Below are 20,383 nucleotides of genomic sequence, written 5' to 3' on the forward strand. Positions count from 1 at the left end.
GGTGGTGTCATCTGCATATCTGAGGTTATTGATATTTCTCCCGGCAATCTTGATTCCAGCTTGTGCTTGGAGTTAAGCATATTCATTTACAGCTCATTTTTTTGTTTCTACCTTCTTCTTTTTCGTGTCATTTATTTTTAATTGAAGTATAGAAAGAAAGAAAGTGAAATCGCTGAGTCGTGTCCGACTCTTTGCAACTTCATGGACCTGTAGCCCGCCAGGCTCCTCGGTCCATGGGATTCTCCAGGCAAGAGTACTGGAGTGGGGTGCCAGACCTTCTCCAGGGGATCTTACTGACCCAGGGATCAAGCCGGGGTCTCCGGCACTGCTGGCAGAGTCTTTACCGTCTGAGCCCCCGGGGAGCCCAGCTGAAGCATGGTTGGTTCATAGTGTTATGTTAGTCTCAGGTACTCAACAAAGGGACTCAGTGACACATAAATATGTGCGCATATAAAATATACATTCTTTCAGACTCTTTTCCATTGAAAGTTATTAGAAGGTATGGGGTATGGCTCCCTGTGCTACACAGGGCCTACAGTGTAGCATCGGGAACTATATTACCTGTTATTTATACTGGCTACCTATTTTGAATATAGTACGTAGTATGTATATGGCAATCCCCAGTTCCTCATTTATACCCCCGTTCCCCTTTGGCCACTGTTAAGCTTGTCTTCTGTGTCTGTGAGTCTGTTTTGCTCACATCTTAATGTGCTGTGCACTATTCAACGTACCTTTGCCTTACTCTTAACTCTTAAGAGTTACTGGGGATATATACTTTTTAAGGGATAAGTTCCTTCATAAAATTACCTGTATCTATATTCTGCTTATGGTCAGAAGAATCAGTTAAAATCTAGAAATGATAGACTCGTGTGTGTGTGTGTGTGACTGTGACTGGCACACAGACTTGACTGGTGAGGGAATGCAGTGAGGTGTGTCATGATTACAGCTGTTGATTCTCTGACATGCACGGCTGCTCACAAATAGTTCCTGATTCTCCCAGCAACATGTTTTAGGCAGTGTTAGGCTGAGAGGCGAGGGCTGCGTGGCTTAGAATCCTCCTTTTTGCCATCTGGCATGCTCCTAATCAAGCCCTTGGAGCTGGTTTCAGATTGTCCACTTTATACGCTCAAAATATGGCCTTCAAACGGCCTTTGATTTATTCTGACTTTCCCCCATTGTTCTTTTTCTCTCTTTTGAACTAATGGGAAGTAAATAAAGAAATAAGAGATGAATTACGTTATCTTTCATCTTTTGTTTCTCCACAGTGTCGTTCTTCTGCAGAAGTTTATTCAGCCCTGTATTTCTCCAGCACAGGAAATAGTTTTAAAAGCAAAAGGAGTTTAAGAATTTTAAGTTCACTGTTTTTAGTCTTAGCAAAACAATAGAGGTTTATTAATTTTAATGCTATTAAATAGTGGTGGTGTAATTTTACAGTTCTCAAAAGAAATTCTTACTCATTTAATCACAATGGTGGAAGTAGTGAAATTATATTACAGAAAATTAGCAAAATAAAATCAAATCACTCATAATCCTGTCACCTTAATTCAACCTTTATTATCTTTTTCATTTATTTCTTTCTACTGTGGCTTCCTGTGTTGATTTTTGCATACCTTTTGTTTTGTTTTTGCATAACTTTAATCAGAGTGCAATTCCATTTTATATCCTGTTTTGGCTCTTAACATAAAATAATTTTATATGGCTGTGTATTCTTACTAAACAACATTTAGAATGCACACAGAGTGTGTTCTTGTTAATGTGACGTGATTAATCACCTTCCAGGACTGAACACTCAGATTCTTTTCTTTTTTTCCCCTTATAGTTAGTGAGACTACAAGCATTTTTATAAATATAATTTTTTCAGACTTTTAATTTTGTGGATTATCTCCTTATGATTGGTTTTCAGATGTGGATAAGAGGGTGAATATTTTTATGCTTTTTGAGTCATACTGCCAAAATATTTCTAAAAGAATTATTATCACTTGCTCTAGCAATCTGCAAGTGTTTTGCCATACTATTTGCCAATGTTAGATATTCTTTCTTTCTCTCTCTCTATATAGATATGTATTTAAATATGTACTATGTTAAACATGATATTTTGTTGTTCTTTTTATTTCTTTTGTTACTGTAGAGTATAAGTTCTCCATATATTTGCTTACTAGTTGTAAGTTGCTTATATCCTTTGGTTATTTATTTCTTTAATGCTTACTTTTCTGTTATAAATCTTAAGAGTTATATGAATGATATTAACACTTTGGTTTTGTTTACTGAAAAATTTGTGTTACTTTTAAATCAAAATTTTGTATTCCGTTACTTATCTTTATAAAGGAATATACATGATAAAAGGTTGAACACATAAAGCTTTCTTTTTAGCATATACTTTCTTTTGAAATTGGATTTAGTTTTTGATGATCCAAATGATCATGGCATTTTGCATAATGTACTCTGCATATGAGTTAAATAAGCAGGGTGACAATATAGAGAGCCTTAACAATACACAATACTCCTTTCCCAATTTGGAACCAGTCTGTTGTTCCATATCAAGTTCTAACTGTTGCTTTTTGACCAGCATACATATTTCCCAGGAGGCAGGTGAGGTGGTCTGGTATTCCCATCTCTTTAAGAATTTTCCATAGTTTGTTGTGATCCATACAGTCAAAGGCATTTGCATAGTCAGTTAAGCAGAAGCAAATATTTTTCTGGCACTCTCGTGCTTTTTTGATGATCCAACTGATGTTGGCAAATTGATCTCTGTTCCTCTGCCTTTTCTAAATCCAGCTTGAACATCTGGAAGTTCACGGTTCATGCACTGTTGAAGCCTGGCTGGGAGAATTTTGAGCATTAGTTTGCTAGCATTTGAGATGAGTGCAATTGTGCAGTAGCTTGAGCATTCTTTGGCATTGCCTTTCTTAGGGATTGGAATGAAAACTGACCTTTTCCAGTCCTGTGGCCACTGTTGAGTTTTCCAAATTTGCTGACATATTGAGTGCAGCACTTTCACAGCATCATCTTTTAGGATTTGAAATAGCTCAGCTGGAATTTCATCACCTCCTCTAGCTTTGTTCATAGTGATGCTTCCTAAGGCCCACTTGTCTTCTCGTTCCAGGATGTCTGGCTCTAGGTGAGTGATCGCACCATCGTGATTATCTGAGTCATGAGGATCTTTTTTGTATAGTTTCTCTGTGTATTCTTGCCATCTCTTCTTAATATCTTCTTCTTCTGTTAGGTCCATACCATTTCTGTCCTTTATTGAGCCCATCTTTGCTTGAAATGTTCCCTTGCTACCTCTAATTTTCCTGAAGAGATCTCAAACACAGCTTTGGCTCCGTCTCTGGGTGCTGGTGTGCACAAGGTTTGTTGAGTCCTCCAAGTGTCTCTGTTGGGTATGGGGTTTGATTCGAAACGTGATTTCACCCCTCCTACTGTCTTGCTGGGGCTTCTCATGTGCTCTTGGATGTGCGGTATCTTTTTTTTGCTGGGATCCAACATTCTCCTGTCAACGGTTTTTCAGCAGTGAGTTGTAATTTTGGAGTTCTTGCAGGAGATGACTGCACGTCCTTCTACTCCGCCACACCTTTCTGCTCCTTGTTTCTGGCGAGCTGGAGTTTGCTGCTCAGGTTGGACTCAGCCCGGGTTCCGCGTCTCTGGCTGGCCAAGGAGGAGCCCGCAGAGGAGCACTGGTCTGAGCGGGCAGGTGCGGGGTCGGCGGGCACCAGGGAAGCAGGGCTCTGGGCTGGATCAGCGCCGCTGGGGAGGGCCACGCTGGGCTGAAAGTGCCGCGCCAGGAGACCGAGCCGCGCACCACCTCTGACTCGCTCTCCTTCTAAAACGACCAGTTTCACTCTCCAGAGTATGGATGAAGCCAGGCTGGATGAAGCACAAGCTGGGATCAAGACTGCTGGGAGAAATATCAGTAACCTCAGATATGCAGGTGACACCACCCTTATGGCAGAAAATGAAGAACTAAAGAACCTCTTGATGAAAGTGAAAGAGGAGAGTGAAAAAGTTGGCTTAAGACTCAACATTCAGAAAACTAAGATCATGGCATCCGGTCCCATCACTTCATGGCAGATAGATGGGGAAACAGTGAGAGACTTTAATTTTGGGAGCTCCAAAATCACTGCAGATAGTGACTGCAGCCATGAAATTAAAAGACACATGCTCCTTGGAAGAAAAGCTTGACCAACCTAGATAGCATATTAAAAAGCAGAGACATTACTTTGCCAACAAAGGTCCGTGTAGTCAAGGCTATGGTTTTTCCAGAGGTCATGTATGGATGTGAAAGTTGGACCACAAAGAAAGCTGAGTGTTGAAAAATTGATGCTTTTGAACTGTGGTGTTGGAGAAGACTCTTGAGAGTCCCTTGGACTGCAAGGAAATGCAACCAGTCCATGCTAAGGGAAATCAGTCCTGAATATTCACTGGAAGGACCGATGTTGAAGCTGAAACTCCAATACTTTGGCCACATGATGTGAAGAACTGACTCATTGGAAAAGACCCTGATGCTGGGAAAGATTGAAGGCGAGAGGAGCAGGGGTTGACAGAGGATGAGATGGGTGGATGGCATCACCGACTCCATGGAAATGAGTTTGAGCAAGCTCCGGGAGTTGGTGATGGACAGGGAAGCCTGGCATGATGCAGTCCATGGGGCTGCAAAGAGTCGGAGACGACTGCGCGACTGAAATGAGTTGAACTGACCCAAATAAAACTATGGTATTCTTCACTATATGTATATTTGGTAGCCAATAATACTTTGGGTAATACACACACCTGACAATTTTCTAATTTTATAGGAAAAGAGGAGCTAAGATTGTATCCAAGAGAGTTGATGATTTCAAAGAAAAGTTTCAACATAGACTTGGAAGAGTTCTAGATCCGTAAGTTCATGAGTAACTTAAAACTGATGATGTTTTTGGATCAAATTTACAAAGTACTCCTGTCATAAATTTTGCTTTGTGTTCTATTAGAGTCTATCAGTTGAATAAGAATCATCCTTTTGTGTTAATCAGGGAACCCTGTTAGCCTCCTAAGAGCTTGGGGTTCCAGAAAAGTACTGAGTCTCCAAAAGGGAGAGGGCATTTGGAAAAGAAAGAGGAAGAATTTTATATAAAGCTTTATTTCTAGGATCTCAGAAATTTAACTTACTGTGTTACATTTTCCTCTCCTCTCTCTCTCTCTCTAGAGAGAGAGTATGTTTGTATACATGCATGCTTCCATAATTCTACTTTGGGACCATGTTCTGTTTTTTCTTTTTCCATCTGGGCCTTTTCACTGAAAGCCAGTGAAAGCATTCAGCCGTTGCTAATGTGAGTTGGAGATTAGAGAAAAGATCTGTTGGAGAACTTCTGTTTGATCTTTATAGTTTGGTTATAGGAGAAAATATAGGTGATTAAAAACGTATGGAAAACATATTTTAAATTCCAGGGATGCCATGTGGTGGGAATTTTCACTAAAGAAACTTTTTTCTTTGATAGCATTGCGGAAACAATGAATGTTCCCCCAGACCACACATTTGGGGCTTGTCTCCGTCCTGAGGACTATGGTAAATATACAGTTTTTTTTTTAAAAGCAAACAGACAAAATCCTGCCCCCCCCCACCCCACTGCCCAAATTATGCAGTGAAGTTCACCATCTCCTTCTCTCAAAGCTTCCAATTTTAAAGGCTTAAAATATTATATTAACATTAATGAGAACAATTTGTAGCACAAGAAAGAAGCAACATTGTCCTATTATATTTGAAACAGGTACAGTTTAAGGTCCTGGTAATGAATTCCTTAAGTGTAGTTAAGGCTTAGAATTTTATTTAGAATATAAATAAAGCCTATATTAAACAATCAAAAGTGAACTGAGGCAACTTTTTAATGAATTCAAATATTGTACCGGATCCTTGCACTCAAAATGTGGTTGCAGACAGGCAGTGTTGGTGTCCCCGTGAGGCTCTTAGAGGTGCAGACTCCCGGGTTCTACCCTCAGACCTCCTGGATCAGAAATGGCATTTTCACAACATTCCCAGATGAACTGTAGGGGCATTCAGGTTCCAGAAAGCACTGTACAACCACACACTGAAGAACCACTCTTCCCACCAGGCGATCAATGAAACAGTCTATGAAGTAGTGGAAGAAACTTACCAGGGTCTTGTCTTTAGTGGTGCTAAGTGATCTCAGTAGCAGCCTTCCCCAGGCAAAACTATTTGAAAGCTTATTAGGATTGAGCTGTATATTAGTGGTTTTCAAAATATAGTCTGCAGTCTACCTGCATTAAAATCACCCATAGAGTTATAGAGTTTATTAAATATGGATTCCTGGGACCCATGCCCAGATAGTTCTGATTCAGTAGGCTCTCAAGTACACACTACGGAGAAGGCAATGGCACCCCACTCCAGTACTTTTGCCTGGAAAATCCCATGGATGGAGGAGCCTGGTAGGCTGCAGTCCATGGGGTCATTAAGAGTCGAACAAGACTGAGCGAGTTCACTTTCACTTTCCACTTTCATGCATTGGAGAAGGAAATGGCAACCCGCTCCAGTGTTCTTGCCTGGAAAATCCCAGGGACGGTGGAGCCTGATGGGCTGCCGTCTATGGGGTCGCACAGAGTCGGACACGACTGAAGCGACTTAGCAGCCGCAGCAGCAGCAAGTACACTAAATTATAGGAACCTCCCAGGTGGCTGGTAAAGAACCCATGTGCCAATGCAGGAGACAGAAGAGACATGGGTTTGATCCCTGGAGGAGGGCATGGCAATCCACCCCAGTATTCTTGCCTGGAGAATCCCATGGACAGAGGAGCCTGGGGGGCTATACAGCTTATAGGGTTGCAAAGAATCAGACACGACTGAAACGACTTAGAACACACACTGAAAGGGTGTTAGCTAAAGTCTGCTCACTAACAAGTAAAATAAATACTTATTTGCTAATGCAACATGATGTTCTAAGCATGGTGAGTCACCACAGTAGGAGATCATACTTTGCTTAGATCAACTGTTATGTGTTTAATGGATGTCTGCCCATCTTAGAGGCTCTGGTAAGGAGTGATTTAGGAAATCCATCAGTTAGTCTGAAAAACAAGTAGATAATCATGGTCAGCTGCCTACTGGAGGGCAGTTTCATGCTGGGGGTGCCCCAGCTTGCTGTCTGTTTGGTGCCTGGGGTCTTGTGCACAGTGCATTGTTTTCCAGGTATTTATAGCATGAATCAATGAATCCAACACATAGTTTATCATGCTGAGAGTGAAACACAGACAAAGTTTCTAATGCCCTCCTCCAGGGATTGAACCTGTGTCTCTTCTGTCTTCTGCATTGGCACGTGGGTTCTTTACCACTAGGGCCACCTGGGAAGTTCCTAAAATTTAGTGTACATGAGAGCCAATCGAATCAGAATTATCTGGGCATGGATCCCAGGAACCGGCATATCTAATAAACTCTATGGGTGATTTTAATGCAGTTGAGCTACGTGATAAATTGAGTGACAAGATAGTGTTATAAAATGAAAATGAAGAACACCGCCATTAATAGTTTATAAAGTATGTATGTGTCAGCAGCAGCCTTGGCAGCATACGCTGTAACTGGGAAAGAGGACTCAGTCCTCTCTGGACTTTTCACGGAGCTCACGGATGCACACAGACTAACCCTAACTGTCCCTTGTGACTGCTGTTGGGGTTAATTCACGGTGTCTGTTCTGCGGAAAGTTTCAGGGTCTGCCTGCTTCTGAGGACACGTAGGTTTTTCTACTGGATCTGGATTACTCCCTTCCTCTTGCTTGGGGAAATAAAGGCAACGACACAAAGAATGCCTCATCCCCGGGCCTGGGGTTGTTGGTTCTGTTAATGTGCCTCTGGGAAGAGGGCCAGGGCTGCGTGCAGCTCCCAGAATGCACCCGGGCAGGGGTGACTGAGGGGACACCCAGGGCAGGCGGGCAGCGGGGCATCACGGGAGCTGGTGGCGGGCAGCGGGGCATCACGGGAGCTGGTGGCGGGCAGCGGGGCATCACGGGAGCTGGTGGGGCAGGGTGCATCACGGGAGCTGGTCGAGGGCAGAGGGCCGCCGCGGAGCTGGCCTGGCTTCTCTCACGTCCTTGGTGTGGTGGTGAAGGTGTTAGTCTCTCCGAGGGCCAGAGCTTGTACTCCGGATTTCAGCTCTTCAGCGATGGGTCTTGAGTAGTCTTCAGTGATTTGCCATGAGCTTCATAAGTAATTCTCCCAGGGCCGGGCTGGAAGAGAGTGTCAGCCTGTGTCTCACCCACAGGCTGACCATTCAATAGTTATTTTTGGATGTTAATGTAGATGGAAGCCCTCTCAAGATAAAAACAAAAAACAAAACCAACTCAACCAAGAGCCGTCTTGTGGAAAAGCCGGGGAGCAGGGCTTCCTTATACAGAAGAGCCCCCAGGGGATTGACATCAGGGGAAGAAATGTGGAGGGGAAGAACAGCCATGCTTATTTGTCAGAAATCACCCCTCACCCAACCACTTCGATTGCCTCTCCAAGAGCCTTACTCGGGTTTTGCCCACTTTAGGATGGTCTGATGGACGCTGACTCCATTTCAGATTATCTTCGTCTGAGCACTTGCCCTGTTTCTGGAACCAGCACTGGTGGCAGGCATTTCACGCATACGAGTAAGGGTCTCCCCTTAGAAAGGAGGCTTTTATCAGAATATGCAGGATTAACTCCTGACTTTATAATAAACTTAGAGGTGCTACTAACACCTATTAAAAGAGACCCTCGAGAGACCCTAATAATATAAAGCCTTGCACAAAGTAGGTGTAAATATTAGTTGCTTTGAAGTGCAGGCAAATTTGCAATTTTTTCAGTTTTTAAACATTGAAGTATAGTTGATTTAAAATATTTCTGCTGTATAAGCACAGTGATACAATTATGTGTATATACACACATATATATGTATATATTTAAAATTCTCCGTTGTGGTCTGTCACAGGGTTCTGACCAGACTTCCCTGTGCTGTATAGTCGGGCCTTGTTGTGCATCCACCCTATGTATAATAGTTTGCACCTGCCGATCCCAACCCGTCCCTCCCCACCTCGCCCTGGGCACAGCCCGTCTGTTCTCTGTGTTTGTGATTCTATTTCTGTTTCATGGGTAGGTTAGTTTGTGTCATATTTTAGGTTCCTCATACAAATGGTATCAGACGGGGTTTGTCTTTCTCCTTCTGACTTACATCACTTAGTATGATAATCTCTGGTTGCATCCATCAGTGTTGCAATTTAAATTAACCTACCCAGGATATCACAGCCAGTTGCCAGTAAAAGCAGGAAGGGTGGGGTATAGGCCATGGGGGAAAAGAACAGAGGGAGAGGTTTCTTCTGGTGACATCCACCAAACCATCATATCTGAAGCAACATGGTCACCTCTTGTCTGATGTCTGTCACCATAAACATGCCAAGGAATGGGGTTTAGAGGCAGTGTGAATATACTTTGTGTCATAATTCAACAAAGTTCCTTTAAGTCATGAAAGAAAAGTGAAAGCAAGACTGGGCTCTGGGGGTTGCAGCTGGTGGATTGGAGGGGTTGTTACTGGCGGTTGTGGGTCAGGACTCGGTTAACAGACTGTGGATGGAGGCAGGTCTCCCGTGCTGGTCACAGAGAAGCAGGACTGAGAAGTGGAGACTTGATGAGCAGAGTGAAGGCGGAATGGAAACTCACACTAAGGAGGAGCAGGGAACTCGTGCCCAGCTTTCACAAGGCTTCCCAGGGGTCCAGTGGCCCGAAGGCACACAGAGTGACCGGCACATGGAATCAGCCCCAGCTTTCAGATCTCGGCCTTGTAGACAAATGTCTACATTTGTCTGCCTGTCTCTTTAGACAGGCAAGAGCTTTGCTGTCTTAAGAGAGGACTTGATAGCTGAGTGGGCTCATAATTCTCTCATAAAATTCATTTATTCAGATTTTTTTCATTGAATGGAGAAGTGGCATATAGCAGAAGTATTCATTTTCATCAATTACTGTGTACACTTTTTTTAATACAAAAGGGTTTTCTGTCATGCTGCTTGATAGTCTTGGCGTTAGGTCTTTTCATTCACAGGAGTTGCTAGGTCTCTCTCTCTTTTAGGATGTGAATAATAGTGACAGACTTTACATTCAGATAAAAGACTTTTCTTTCCCTCTTCAATAGGAGTTGGTGATCTCATCCACAGAAGGCTTCCGGGGGAGTATCTGCGAGGCAAGGACAGGCAGCGAGGCCTCGTAGCAGCAGTGCGGCACCACTTGAAGAAAGTTAACTACCAGAACTTTGACACTCTGCTGGCAGCCTTCAGGCACTATGACAAGGCCAGTAGTGAAGGGGAGAGTTTTGGTCTATGCATGGGCTTACAGGTCCAGCAGGCTGGTGTAGATCAGGATCACATTTGCCGTACACCAGAAACTAATACGACGTCGTGAATCAACTATTTACACGGGCGTGTAAAACTGTTTACTAAAATAGGTGGTGGTGGGCTGGATTTGATCTTGGCTCCCCTGGTGGCTCAGATGGTAAAGAATCTGCCTGCAATGTAGGAGACCCAGGTTCAATCCCTAGGTCAGGAAGATCCCCTGGAGAAAGGAATGGCTACCCACTTCATTATTCTCGCCGGGAGAACTCTATGGACAGAGGAGACTGGCGGACTATAGTCCATGAGATTGCAAAGAGTTGGACATGACTGAGTAACTCACACACACCCACACACACACACACGTACAGGACATAGTTCCCTGTGCTGTACAGTAAGTCCCTGTTGTTATCTACTTTCTATATAGTAGCTTGTTAATCCCCAGCCCCTGATTTATCCCTCCCCCGCCTCCTCTCCCCTTTGGTAGCCATAAGTTTGTTCTCTTTGTCTGTGAGTCTGTTTCTCTTTGGTGGATAAGCTCATCTGTGTCGTGTTTTAGATTCCACATACAAGTGGCATCATACTGTACTTCTCTTTTTCTGCCTGACTTACTTTAGTTGGTATAATCATCTCTAGGCCCATCCATGTTGCTGCAGATGGCACTGTTTCATTCTTTTTCCGTGGCTCAGTGGCATTGCACTGTACGCGCACGCCGCACCTTCATCCACTCCTCTGTTGATGGACGCTTAGGTGGTTCCCACGTCCTGGCTGCTGTGGACAGTGCTGCGGTGAACACTGGGGTACATGCATCTTTTTGAATTAGAGTTTCCTCTGGTATATGCCCAGGAGTGGGATTGCCAGAGTACATGCATGTGCCCATGTGTTTTAAGTATTGTCTGTGGCTGATTTGAGCTACACATGCAGAGTAGTGCATCAGAGACTGAATAGACTTTTTGGCCCTTGTCAGAAAAAGTTTGCTGACTCCTGGAATTGATCTGTGTTGTCAAAATAAGGTTCTTTAACCACCAGCATTGTTACTTGGGGAGATACTAGAAATGCACTTTCTAAGGCCCACCTCACACATACTGAATTAGCAACTTGGGATTGGGGTCTAGTGATTGTGTTCTAACAAACTCCTCAGTGATTCTGCTGTGTGTTCAGGTTTGAGAACCACTCTTAAAGATCATTAAACTGGAGTGTGCTGGGAACGTGGGGGATGGACAGTCTCTGCCTCACTCTGAACTTGCACACATGGTACCACCAGTCTGGTCTCAGTCAAGCTTAGAACACGTCTCCCCACGGGGATCAGGTGTGGTTTCAGTGTTTGAGAGAGCAAGGTCATTCCATTTTCAAGCTACTCTAAAAATTTTATGCTTTGAACAAATCAGATCGATGTGGGGCTGTGTAATTACCCGACATCATTTTAGGCCATCGCAGCATTTACCAAGCTGCACCGCCTTTGGCTTGCACTTAGGAGTCCTACTACACACATGTGAAACGTGGCAGACTTTGTATTCGTATGCCCATGCGGCTGTTATTTTCGTCACATACATCCTTCTTATAAGGAAACCCAGTCTTTCTAGAGCAAATAACCATGCTTTGTGTAAGTATCTGGTTCGTTCTTACCTCTTGTGCAGCATGAATTTTGTACTGATTGTACATAACTTTTTGTCTTGGCCACCAGCAAGCGTAGAGCCAACCCAGAGAAACACGTCTAGTTTGTGAACGTGATCTGACAGCATACATTCTGTGCGCTCTTCTGGCTTCAGGTTTCATCTTATTTCATTCCAAATTTATTTTTCTCTTTGCCTTGATTTCTTCACTTTTTTTTTTTTGGCTCTCTTTGTACTTATTTTTCTAGGCAGCTTCAAAACCATTTTAGAATGAGTCTAAAACAGACAAATAAAAGCTCATAAAGAAAGCTGTGATGATGTAACACTTCATCATCTTGACAGAAGAAAAGAAAGAACAGAATGATTTTAGTTTATCTCAAAGGGAAAAGATGATATTCTTATCTCCCTTCTGATGTTGAGTACAGTTTTAGGAAAGTGACACTTCACACTTTTTATTTTATAAAAAAATCTTGATCACTCATTGGCTAATTCATTTTAAGCCCGTTCATTTTATTTTAGATTAGGGGGTCTGTGTGTCTGTGGTGTACTGATGAATAAAACGTGGGTTAAATATCTCATTTAAGTTTATACTAATTATGTTGGGACAAATGCCAGTCATCAACAACATTTCTCACAAAGTTGTGTTTAAAGAAAGTATTCAACTGTTTCTCTGATTTTTAATAAAGTCTGATCACTATCTACAGGTAATTTAAAAAGTATTCTTTAGAATTAAATGCACAGGTGGAAACATATATGTTTTAAAAATTTTTATTGAAGTATAGTTGTTTTCCAATGTTGTGTTTGTTTCTGCTGTATAGCAAAGTGAATCAGCTATTAATCTAATCTAATATATATATTATATATATATATATATATATCCCTTCTTTTTTGGATTTCCTTCCCATTTAGGTCACCACAAAGCACTGAGTAGAGTTCCCTGTGCTGCACAGTAGCTTCTCATTAGTTATCTATTTTATCCATGGTACCAATAGTGTAAATGTGTCAATCTTAGTCTCCCAATCATCCCCCCTTCCCCTCTTGGTATCGATACGTTTGTCCTCGGTGTCTGTGTCTATATGTCTGCTTTGCAAATAAGTTCATCTGCACTATTTTTCTAGATTCCACATAAAAGCGATATTATACAGTATTTGTTCTTCTCTTTCTGACTTACTTCACTCTGTATGACATCTCTACGTCCATCCACATCTTTGCAAATGGCACTGTTTCATTTCTGAACAAGTCTATTTTTAACTGTATTGAACTCCAAGTATCTAGATGATGACACTGGAGAATCCACACGCTAGTGACGTGAATAAGGGGACTTGCAGGATGCGCAGTGCTCTCCTTTCTGAAAATTCTTCATTTTACATGTAATTGTAGGCAAGACGATCATCTTAATAGCTGTTGATTATTTTAGTGAACCACCAGGCACATTCCTTATGATAAAATTAAATTAAGCAGGGAGAAAATTACTGAGAATTCTTCAATGCTGATACACCTTTTAAATAGTTAACTGTTAACATGCACGGCACAGAGCTCAGGGTCCTTGAGGAGCTTTTTTCTGCAAGGGTAATACGATGGGGGTCTTCCTGGTGCAGCTGTAGGATGGTTTTTGATTGTTTGAATCTTATATTGTTCAGTGCCCAGATTTAATTTAATTGAGAAGCAAAACAAAACAGAACAAATAAACTGTGATTTCTTAAATGAATCTTCTTGGCTTAGAGGATTAATTCTGTTATTTGCTGAACACTCATAGTACATCAAATATTATTCCAGATAATGTGCAGGCTTTTTACTCAGGGAATGTAAAATCTAGAAGGGAAAAAAAAAGAAACACAAAGACTCATCATGTCCAAGAATGTCACAGCAGAGTCTTAGATTTTCAAAATTTGTATGTGTAATTCCAACTCCTTTTATTCTAATTATTATCCAGGAAGTAGCTGAGATGGGAAGATTCCTTTTAGGGAACAGTTCCGTCAGTGACAACATAGGTCTACTCAGATGTGTGAGCCAGGAGCTGGGGAGGAAGGGAGATGGCTTTGAGAAGGCAGTCCCAAGGCTCAGCCGTGGGCGCCTGGGGGCAGGGAGGGCTCACTGAGTGTCTGGACTGACGGCTCATCGCTGAGGAGCCTCTGTGCTGTAAGCCGCGCCACCGCCAGGCTGAAGATGGGCCGGAAGGCAGAGCGCATGACTCAGATGCACTCCGTGGGCCGCGCTCCTGTGACTGGAGCTGGCTCACTGGCCTGAAATAGCAACTCCATAACTTGAAGACGAGTCAGCAGCGACAGGCGCCGCCAGCAGCTCTGGGAGGGGACACAGGTTCACGTCGTCAGTGTGGCCGGAGCGGGGGCACTGCCTCGTGCGCGGCGCGTCTCTCACCGCGAGACAAACGGGTCCGCTGGCGGCCGGAGTCGCGAGTTCGGCATGTGGTGGCAGCCTCTGCTCAGGCCGGTGGCTTTACTTGGCGCCCAGTCTGATGGTAACTGTACTGCCATGTCTGGTGCAAGGACGGATCCCGGCAGTGACGGTGGCCCCCTGGGTGGTTCAGGCTCCATCTGAAGCTTGATCCCAGCCATCCTTACAGGAGGATGGACCCTTATCACGGGCAGCTGTATGAATTAATTGGATGGTTCACTCAGCAGCTGTGATTTGTTTCCATGGTTTTCTTTTTTAAAAATTTCTATTGGAGTAGAGTTGATTTATAATGTGTTAGTTTCAGGTGTTAACGTGTTCAGGTTGGAGAAGGAAATGGCACCCCACTCCAGTGTTCTTGCCTGGAGAATCCCAGGGACAGAGGAGCCTAGTGGGCTGCCATCTATGGGGTCACACAGAGTCGGACACGACTGAGGCGACTTAGCAGCTTAGCAGCAGCAGCAGTGTCAGCTGTACAGCAAAGTGAATCAATTATACACAGTCACGTATCCACTCGTTTTTAGATTCCTTTCCACATAGGCCATTACAGAGGACTGAGTAGAGTTCCCTGTGCTATGTAGTAGGTCTTTATTATCTATGTTATATGCAGTAGTAAATTCAAGTTCAATCCCTGGGTCAGGAAGACCCTTGGAGGAGGGCATGGCAACCCCCTCCAGTATTCTTGCCTGGACAGTGGAGCCTGGCGGGCTACAGTCCACAGGGTCACAAAGAGTCAGACATGACAGGAGTGACTTGGCACACACAGAGTGTGTATGTCATTCTCAGTCCCCAGTTTATCTCTTTGCCTCCATCACCTGGGAACCAAAAGTTTGTTTTCTACATTCCTGACTCTACTTCTGTTTTGTAAATAAGTTCATTTGTAGCTCCTCCTTTTGTTTAGATACCACATAAAAGTGGTATCATATGATATTTGTCTTTCTGTGTCTGATTCACTTCACTCAGTATGACAATCTCTAGGCCCATCCATGCTGCTACAAACATGGCATTATTTTGTTCTTTTTTGTTGCTGAGCAATATCCCATTGAATATATGTGCCATAGATTCTTTATCCATTCCTCTGTTGATCTATAGATCTCTGACTCGAAAAGACGTGTTTTTAATCTTCCAATCTGTAGTTTTCCATGTGGCAACCAAAACACTGGCAACAATTCAAGAGTCAGCAAAAATATACAGGTTCAAGGGGAGTGCTGGCTGGAACCATGAAAATAAACTTGAGTTCCACCAACCGATGGAGAAGGAAATGGCTACTCACTCCAGTACTCTTGGCTGGAAAATCCCATGAACAGGAGGAGCCTGATAGGCTGCAGTCCACGGGGTCGCTAAGAGTCAGACATGACTGAATGACTTCACTTTCACGCATTGGAGAAGGAAATGGCAACCCACTCCAGTGTTCTTGCCTGGAGAATCCCAGGGACGGGGGAGCCTGGTGGGCTGCTGTCTATGGGGTCGCACAGAGTCGGACACGACTGAAGCGACTCAGCAGCAGCAGCAGCCCACCCACCGAGGAGAGTGACTGCTTGTTTTGCTCCTTCATAGCTCTCACTGAGGTTGAAAGCCACAGCAGACCAGTGAGGACCCTGGGTTTCAGGTTCATGAAACCCTTATTCATAGAGACTTGCAGTTCAAAGGGTCTTGAGAGCTGTGAGGCCCCAAAGGTCCTAGCTTGTCTCCCTGTGGCTTCTGGTCAGAAGGGCCAGAACATGCCCCAGACGGGTATGGAGAGCAGCAACACAATTATGCATCCAGCAGTGGAAGCCACAGAAATGATGCACCTTGAACCTTCCTTCTCCATTTTGAACAAACCCTGCCTAACCCCCACCAGCGGATTCCTGACACCTCTGCTTGTTACAGACTGAGCGAGATGAGAGCTTTGGCACCCACAGCCTATGAAGCCATAGCAGTTTGAGTCCCTGCCCCCTGAAGTTGCACAGATACCTCTGGCCCGTAGTCCCCCTGGGGACGAGGGGACTTTGGCTCACACCTCACACCTTTGGCTCAACGTCCTCCGTGTTTTTGCTGACTGTATAGAGCTTCTCCATCTTTGGCTGCAAAGGATATAATCACTCTGATTTCGATGTTGACCATCTGGTGATGTCCACGTGTAGGACTTTGTCCATGTGAGCAGACTTTGGCTTACACCAAGTCAACGTCCTCCTTAGAACAGCTGGGTTTTGAGTGTGGGGGAGGGAGAAATAAAGGATGCAGAGGCAGAAGTGGCTCTGTCCTTGGTAAGAAGCATTTATTTTCATTATCGCCACCATCTATTTTAGTTTGGGGGACGCTTGATTCAACAGCCATCCCCCTTGTCCCCCCATTGCTTTTGTTAGGACTGTGGGGTCTGCATTTTTTGTTGACTTGGGCATGCAGCAGAGAATTTCATAAAGCAGTCTGCTTTATCCAGGACATTGCAGTTCCCTGCCAAGATAATATATTTTACATCCTAATTCTGTTTCAACAGGAGGGTTAGGATCATTATCCAGGCCTGTGGGTCTGGCTGCAGGAATTTATCTAGAATTCATCTGGAATTCACTGGGTCAGTTTCTCATTTTCCAAGGGATTGCCTTCGTGAGCATTGTGACTCCAACTCTGGGCCTAGGAGCCGAATGCTAGTCAGTGAGTCACTCATGGTTTCTCTTGGGAGTTTATCTATCTCAGGGAAGTCTCTCCAGAGGGCAAAGCTCCCTTGTGGCAGCTGGCAGGGAGGCTTGGACCTTTCACAGTCAGCAGGCAGGTGTATTTAAGGTGGGCTTGACAGGCTGCAGCAGGGCTGAGTGGTAAGACGCCCCGCTCTGGCCATTCCTCCTTAACAAGCATCCCATGCTCCAGGTCGTCACCCCTCGAAGTGTAGCCAGTTTTGCCTACTACTACTAAGTCACTTCAGTTGTGTCCAACTCTGTGCGACCCCATAGATGGCAGCCCACCAGGCTCCACCGTCCCTGGGATTCTCCAGGCAAGAACACTGGAGTGGGCTGCCATTTCCTTCTCCAATTCATGAAAGTGAAAAGTGAAAGCGAAGTCGCTGTCGTGTCCGACTCTTCGCGACCCCATGGACTGCAGCCTACCAGGCTCCTCTGTCCATGGGATTTTCCAGGCAAGAGTACTGGAGTGGGGTGCCAGTGCCTTCTCCGAGTTCTGCCTACAGCCTTTCTAAATTTCCCTTTCCTGCTTTGCAGCTCACCTTAAGTGCTTCTGTCTTTAACTGTTGTCTGAAACTGGTGGAAACTGCCCCTCTTGCCCAGGGGAGTGTTAATAGCTAGAGTGCGGAGGGATCTTAGATCCTTGACCAGGAATTGAACCCATGTTCCCTTCAATGGAAGAAGTGTGGAGTCTTAACTGCTCACTGTACCGCCAGGGAGTTCCCCAGAGGCAGCTGTCTTTGAACCCACCTCCCTGTGCTTGGCCTGCATCCACTTGCCACTTTCTCCTCTTTATCAGGCAGTGGCGTGGAGGACCATGGGCTGCCCAGTTGGAACCAGAGGTTTTCAAAGCTTTGGAAGCGTGGAAAGTTGTAGGACGTTGTGGGAAGTCTACAGTGCTGGTCAAATGAAATGTCCAGCGTGGATCATGCTTGGGCCTATTCCACCAGAGTGTAGGCAGCATGATTTAAAGACAAAGATCCTAAAATGAACAAAGGGTTGAAATTACTGGGTACATATCAGATGGACACAATGAGGACCAATCTCGCTTAAAGACTGACTCTTCTTATGTGAAAAAAAAAAAAAAAAATAGGGGGCTTCCCTGGTGGCTCAGATAGTAAAGAATCTGCCTGCAATGTGGGAGACCTGGGCTCAATCCCTGGGTTGGGAAGATCCCCTGGAGAAGGAAATGGCAATCCACTCCAGCACTCTTGCCTGGAAAATCCCATGGACGGAGGAGCCTGAGAGGCTACAGTCCATGGGGTCGCAAAGAGTCGGACACAACTGAGCGACTGGCAACTACTATGTGAAAAATAAGACAGATTCTTGGAATTTATGTGATAGACTTTCTTTTTCTTAAGGGAAATAACAGACATTGCCCACTTCCGCTCTTGAAGACAATGCTCATGTCACCTTTTCTTGCTTGTGTCTAACAGAAGGGAGATGGGGCGATAGACAAAGCTGAGCTTCAGGAAGCGTGTGACCAGGCCCGCTTGCACTTAGACAAGAAGCTCCTGGACCAGCTATTTGAATACTGTGATGTGGATAAAGACGGGCTGATTAACTACCTCGAATTTGCGAATTTTCTTACCTGGAAAGATAAAACCCCCCTTAAAGAGTATGAAGAGAGGGTCCTCATTAAAGGTATTTAATTTTTGAAGGTTTGCTAAATTCTTAAATGTACTTACATGTTTTCTTTGTCCTGGGAGTTCAACTCTTGTCAACTTTAATATTATGTATTTAAAAATATGCACATATGTACATATTTCTTTTTCATGCACAGAATATAAGTGGAAGGACAGGAAAGAATCTGATAACATTTATTATATCTGGGGAGGTGAGGTAGGGATAGGTTGCTAAGGGACAGTCTATGTTTTGTTATCTCTTGAGTTTGGAACTATGTATTACTTACTCAAAAGAAAACAATTATGAGCAAAGCAATTTACACAGAAACCCAAAATATGAAAGAGGGTTCCTAAGAAAGATGTTTGAAAACCATATTCTTAGAGAAATTAGCTTCCCTTCCCTGGAAAAGTCAATTGTAAAATAGAATTTGATCTTTTACGTTTTGTAAGAAAAGGACAACCCTAATCTTGACTTTTATTCAAACATTTTCATGTTTACATAATATCTTCCTGCATCACTAACCACATATAGATATATACATATGTAGGAATTAATTTGTGCATGCGTGTATGGAAATATTTTAAAATAGCTAAAATCATAGTGAATGTACCATTTTTATTTGGCTTAAAAAACACTTAGGTCTCCAATTTCTATGGAACGAAGAGATACTTTCACGATTTCTGTAAACTTCATTTTCAGTTCCTTCACACTGATGTATTGTAAATTACTAAACCATTTCCTCACTGTCTAAAACTTAGGTTATTTCCAAATATTTCAAGAGTAATATGAGTGACCATATAACGATTACCATCTTTCAGAAGGTTTCTGTTTCTATCTCATTTCTTATGAATGTCATTTTGGTCCCAGAAGTAACTGTTTTCATTTTGCCTTTTTCAATGATTCTACCCATTTGCAATTTTATCAGTCAAGACTGTGAGAAGGTTTTACTCTAATCTAGCTACCATTGAGTGTTATTTCAAACATTCTGGTAATTTAGTTGTTATATAGTGACACCTCATTTGCTTTAATTTTCAAGTCTGGTTTATTAGAGATGATTACCTTTTGAAAGGTTGTTTGCATTTTTATCTGCTCTTGGAATATCTCTCCCTCTAAAAAGTTTCCACTTTTATTTCTGCAAAGCCAATGCCACATTTTGGGCTTTATTGAGGATGGGCGCCCTTACCAGTTTCTGGGACGGTTTTTCTACTCTATCCACTAGATGGAGAGCAGGAAGATCTCTTCTACCTAATGAAGCTTCTTATAAAAAACAGCTCGCCCCTAGTCCTCTCAGAAATAAGCAGAGGGTGACAGTATTCTTTCTTGGCACAACTCATGAAGTAGTGGGGAAAGCAGAAGCCTGTTTTCAAACCAGATGGTTCCTCAAATTGTTTCTGGTTTTGGGGTCCTGACTTCAGCAGCCCATTTCAGTGGAGATTTTGGGGTTTTTCCTCTTTCCTTTTCTTCTAAGATAGTGGCTGAAGGGTCAGTCAGCAGGGGCTCAGGAATGGTCTGTCCCAGTGTTGTCGGCTAGAGAAAAGGGGTTGAGTTCTTCAAGGAGCTGGCTTTCTGGAAGTTTTCTAAAAACTTGTCATACTTGTTCCGGATTTCTGCCTTTAGGAGGAGCGGTGCGAGAAGGGGATTAGAGGATCTGGAACCCGGGGCCTGACGCTTTCGGGGCCACGGCCGCAGGAGCTGAGGGAGGGACGGGCCTCAGGTGTCTTCCGGTCCCGAGCGGCCGCCGGGCGCCGCCCGCCCTCGCGCCC

The 20,383-nt window shown here is 43.8% G+C and overlaps 1 protein-coding gene across 1 annotated transcript in view; it reads left to right on the forward strand.

The window, feature by feature from the left end:
- The window catches only part of EFHB (EF-hand domain family, member B), a 68,258-nt gene that overhangs the window by 39,445 nt on the left and 8,430 nt on the right, over positions 1-20,383 (forward strand). Inside the window, exons 7-10 of the mRNA XM_010856709.1 lie at positions 4,791-4,874; positions 5,472-5,539; positions 10,120-10,274; positions 18,431-18,638. Of these exons, the coding sequence (XP_010855011.1) occupies positions 4,791-4,874; positions 5,472-5,539; positions 10,120-10,274; positions 18,431-18,638 (515 nt within the window). The remainder of the gene's footprint in view (positions 1-4,790; positions 4,875-5,471; positions 5,540-10,119; positions 10,275-18,430; positions 18,639-20,383) is intronic.

This window comes from Bison bison, unplaced genomic scaffold (genome assembly GCF_000754665.1).
Source record: "Bison bison bison isolate TAMUID 2011002044 unplaced genomic scaffold, Bison_UMD1.0 scf7180017864374, whole genome shotgun sequence".
Lineage (NCBI taxonomy): Eukaryota > Metazoa > Chordata > Mammalia > Artiodactyla > Bovidae > Bison > Bison bison.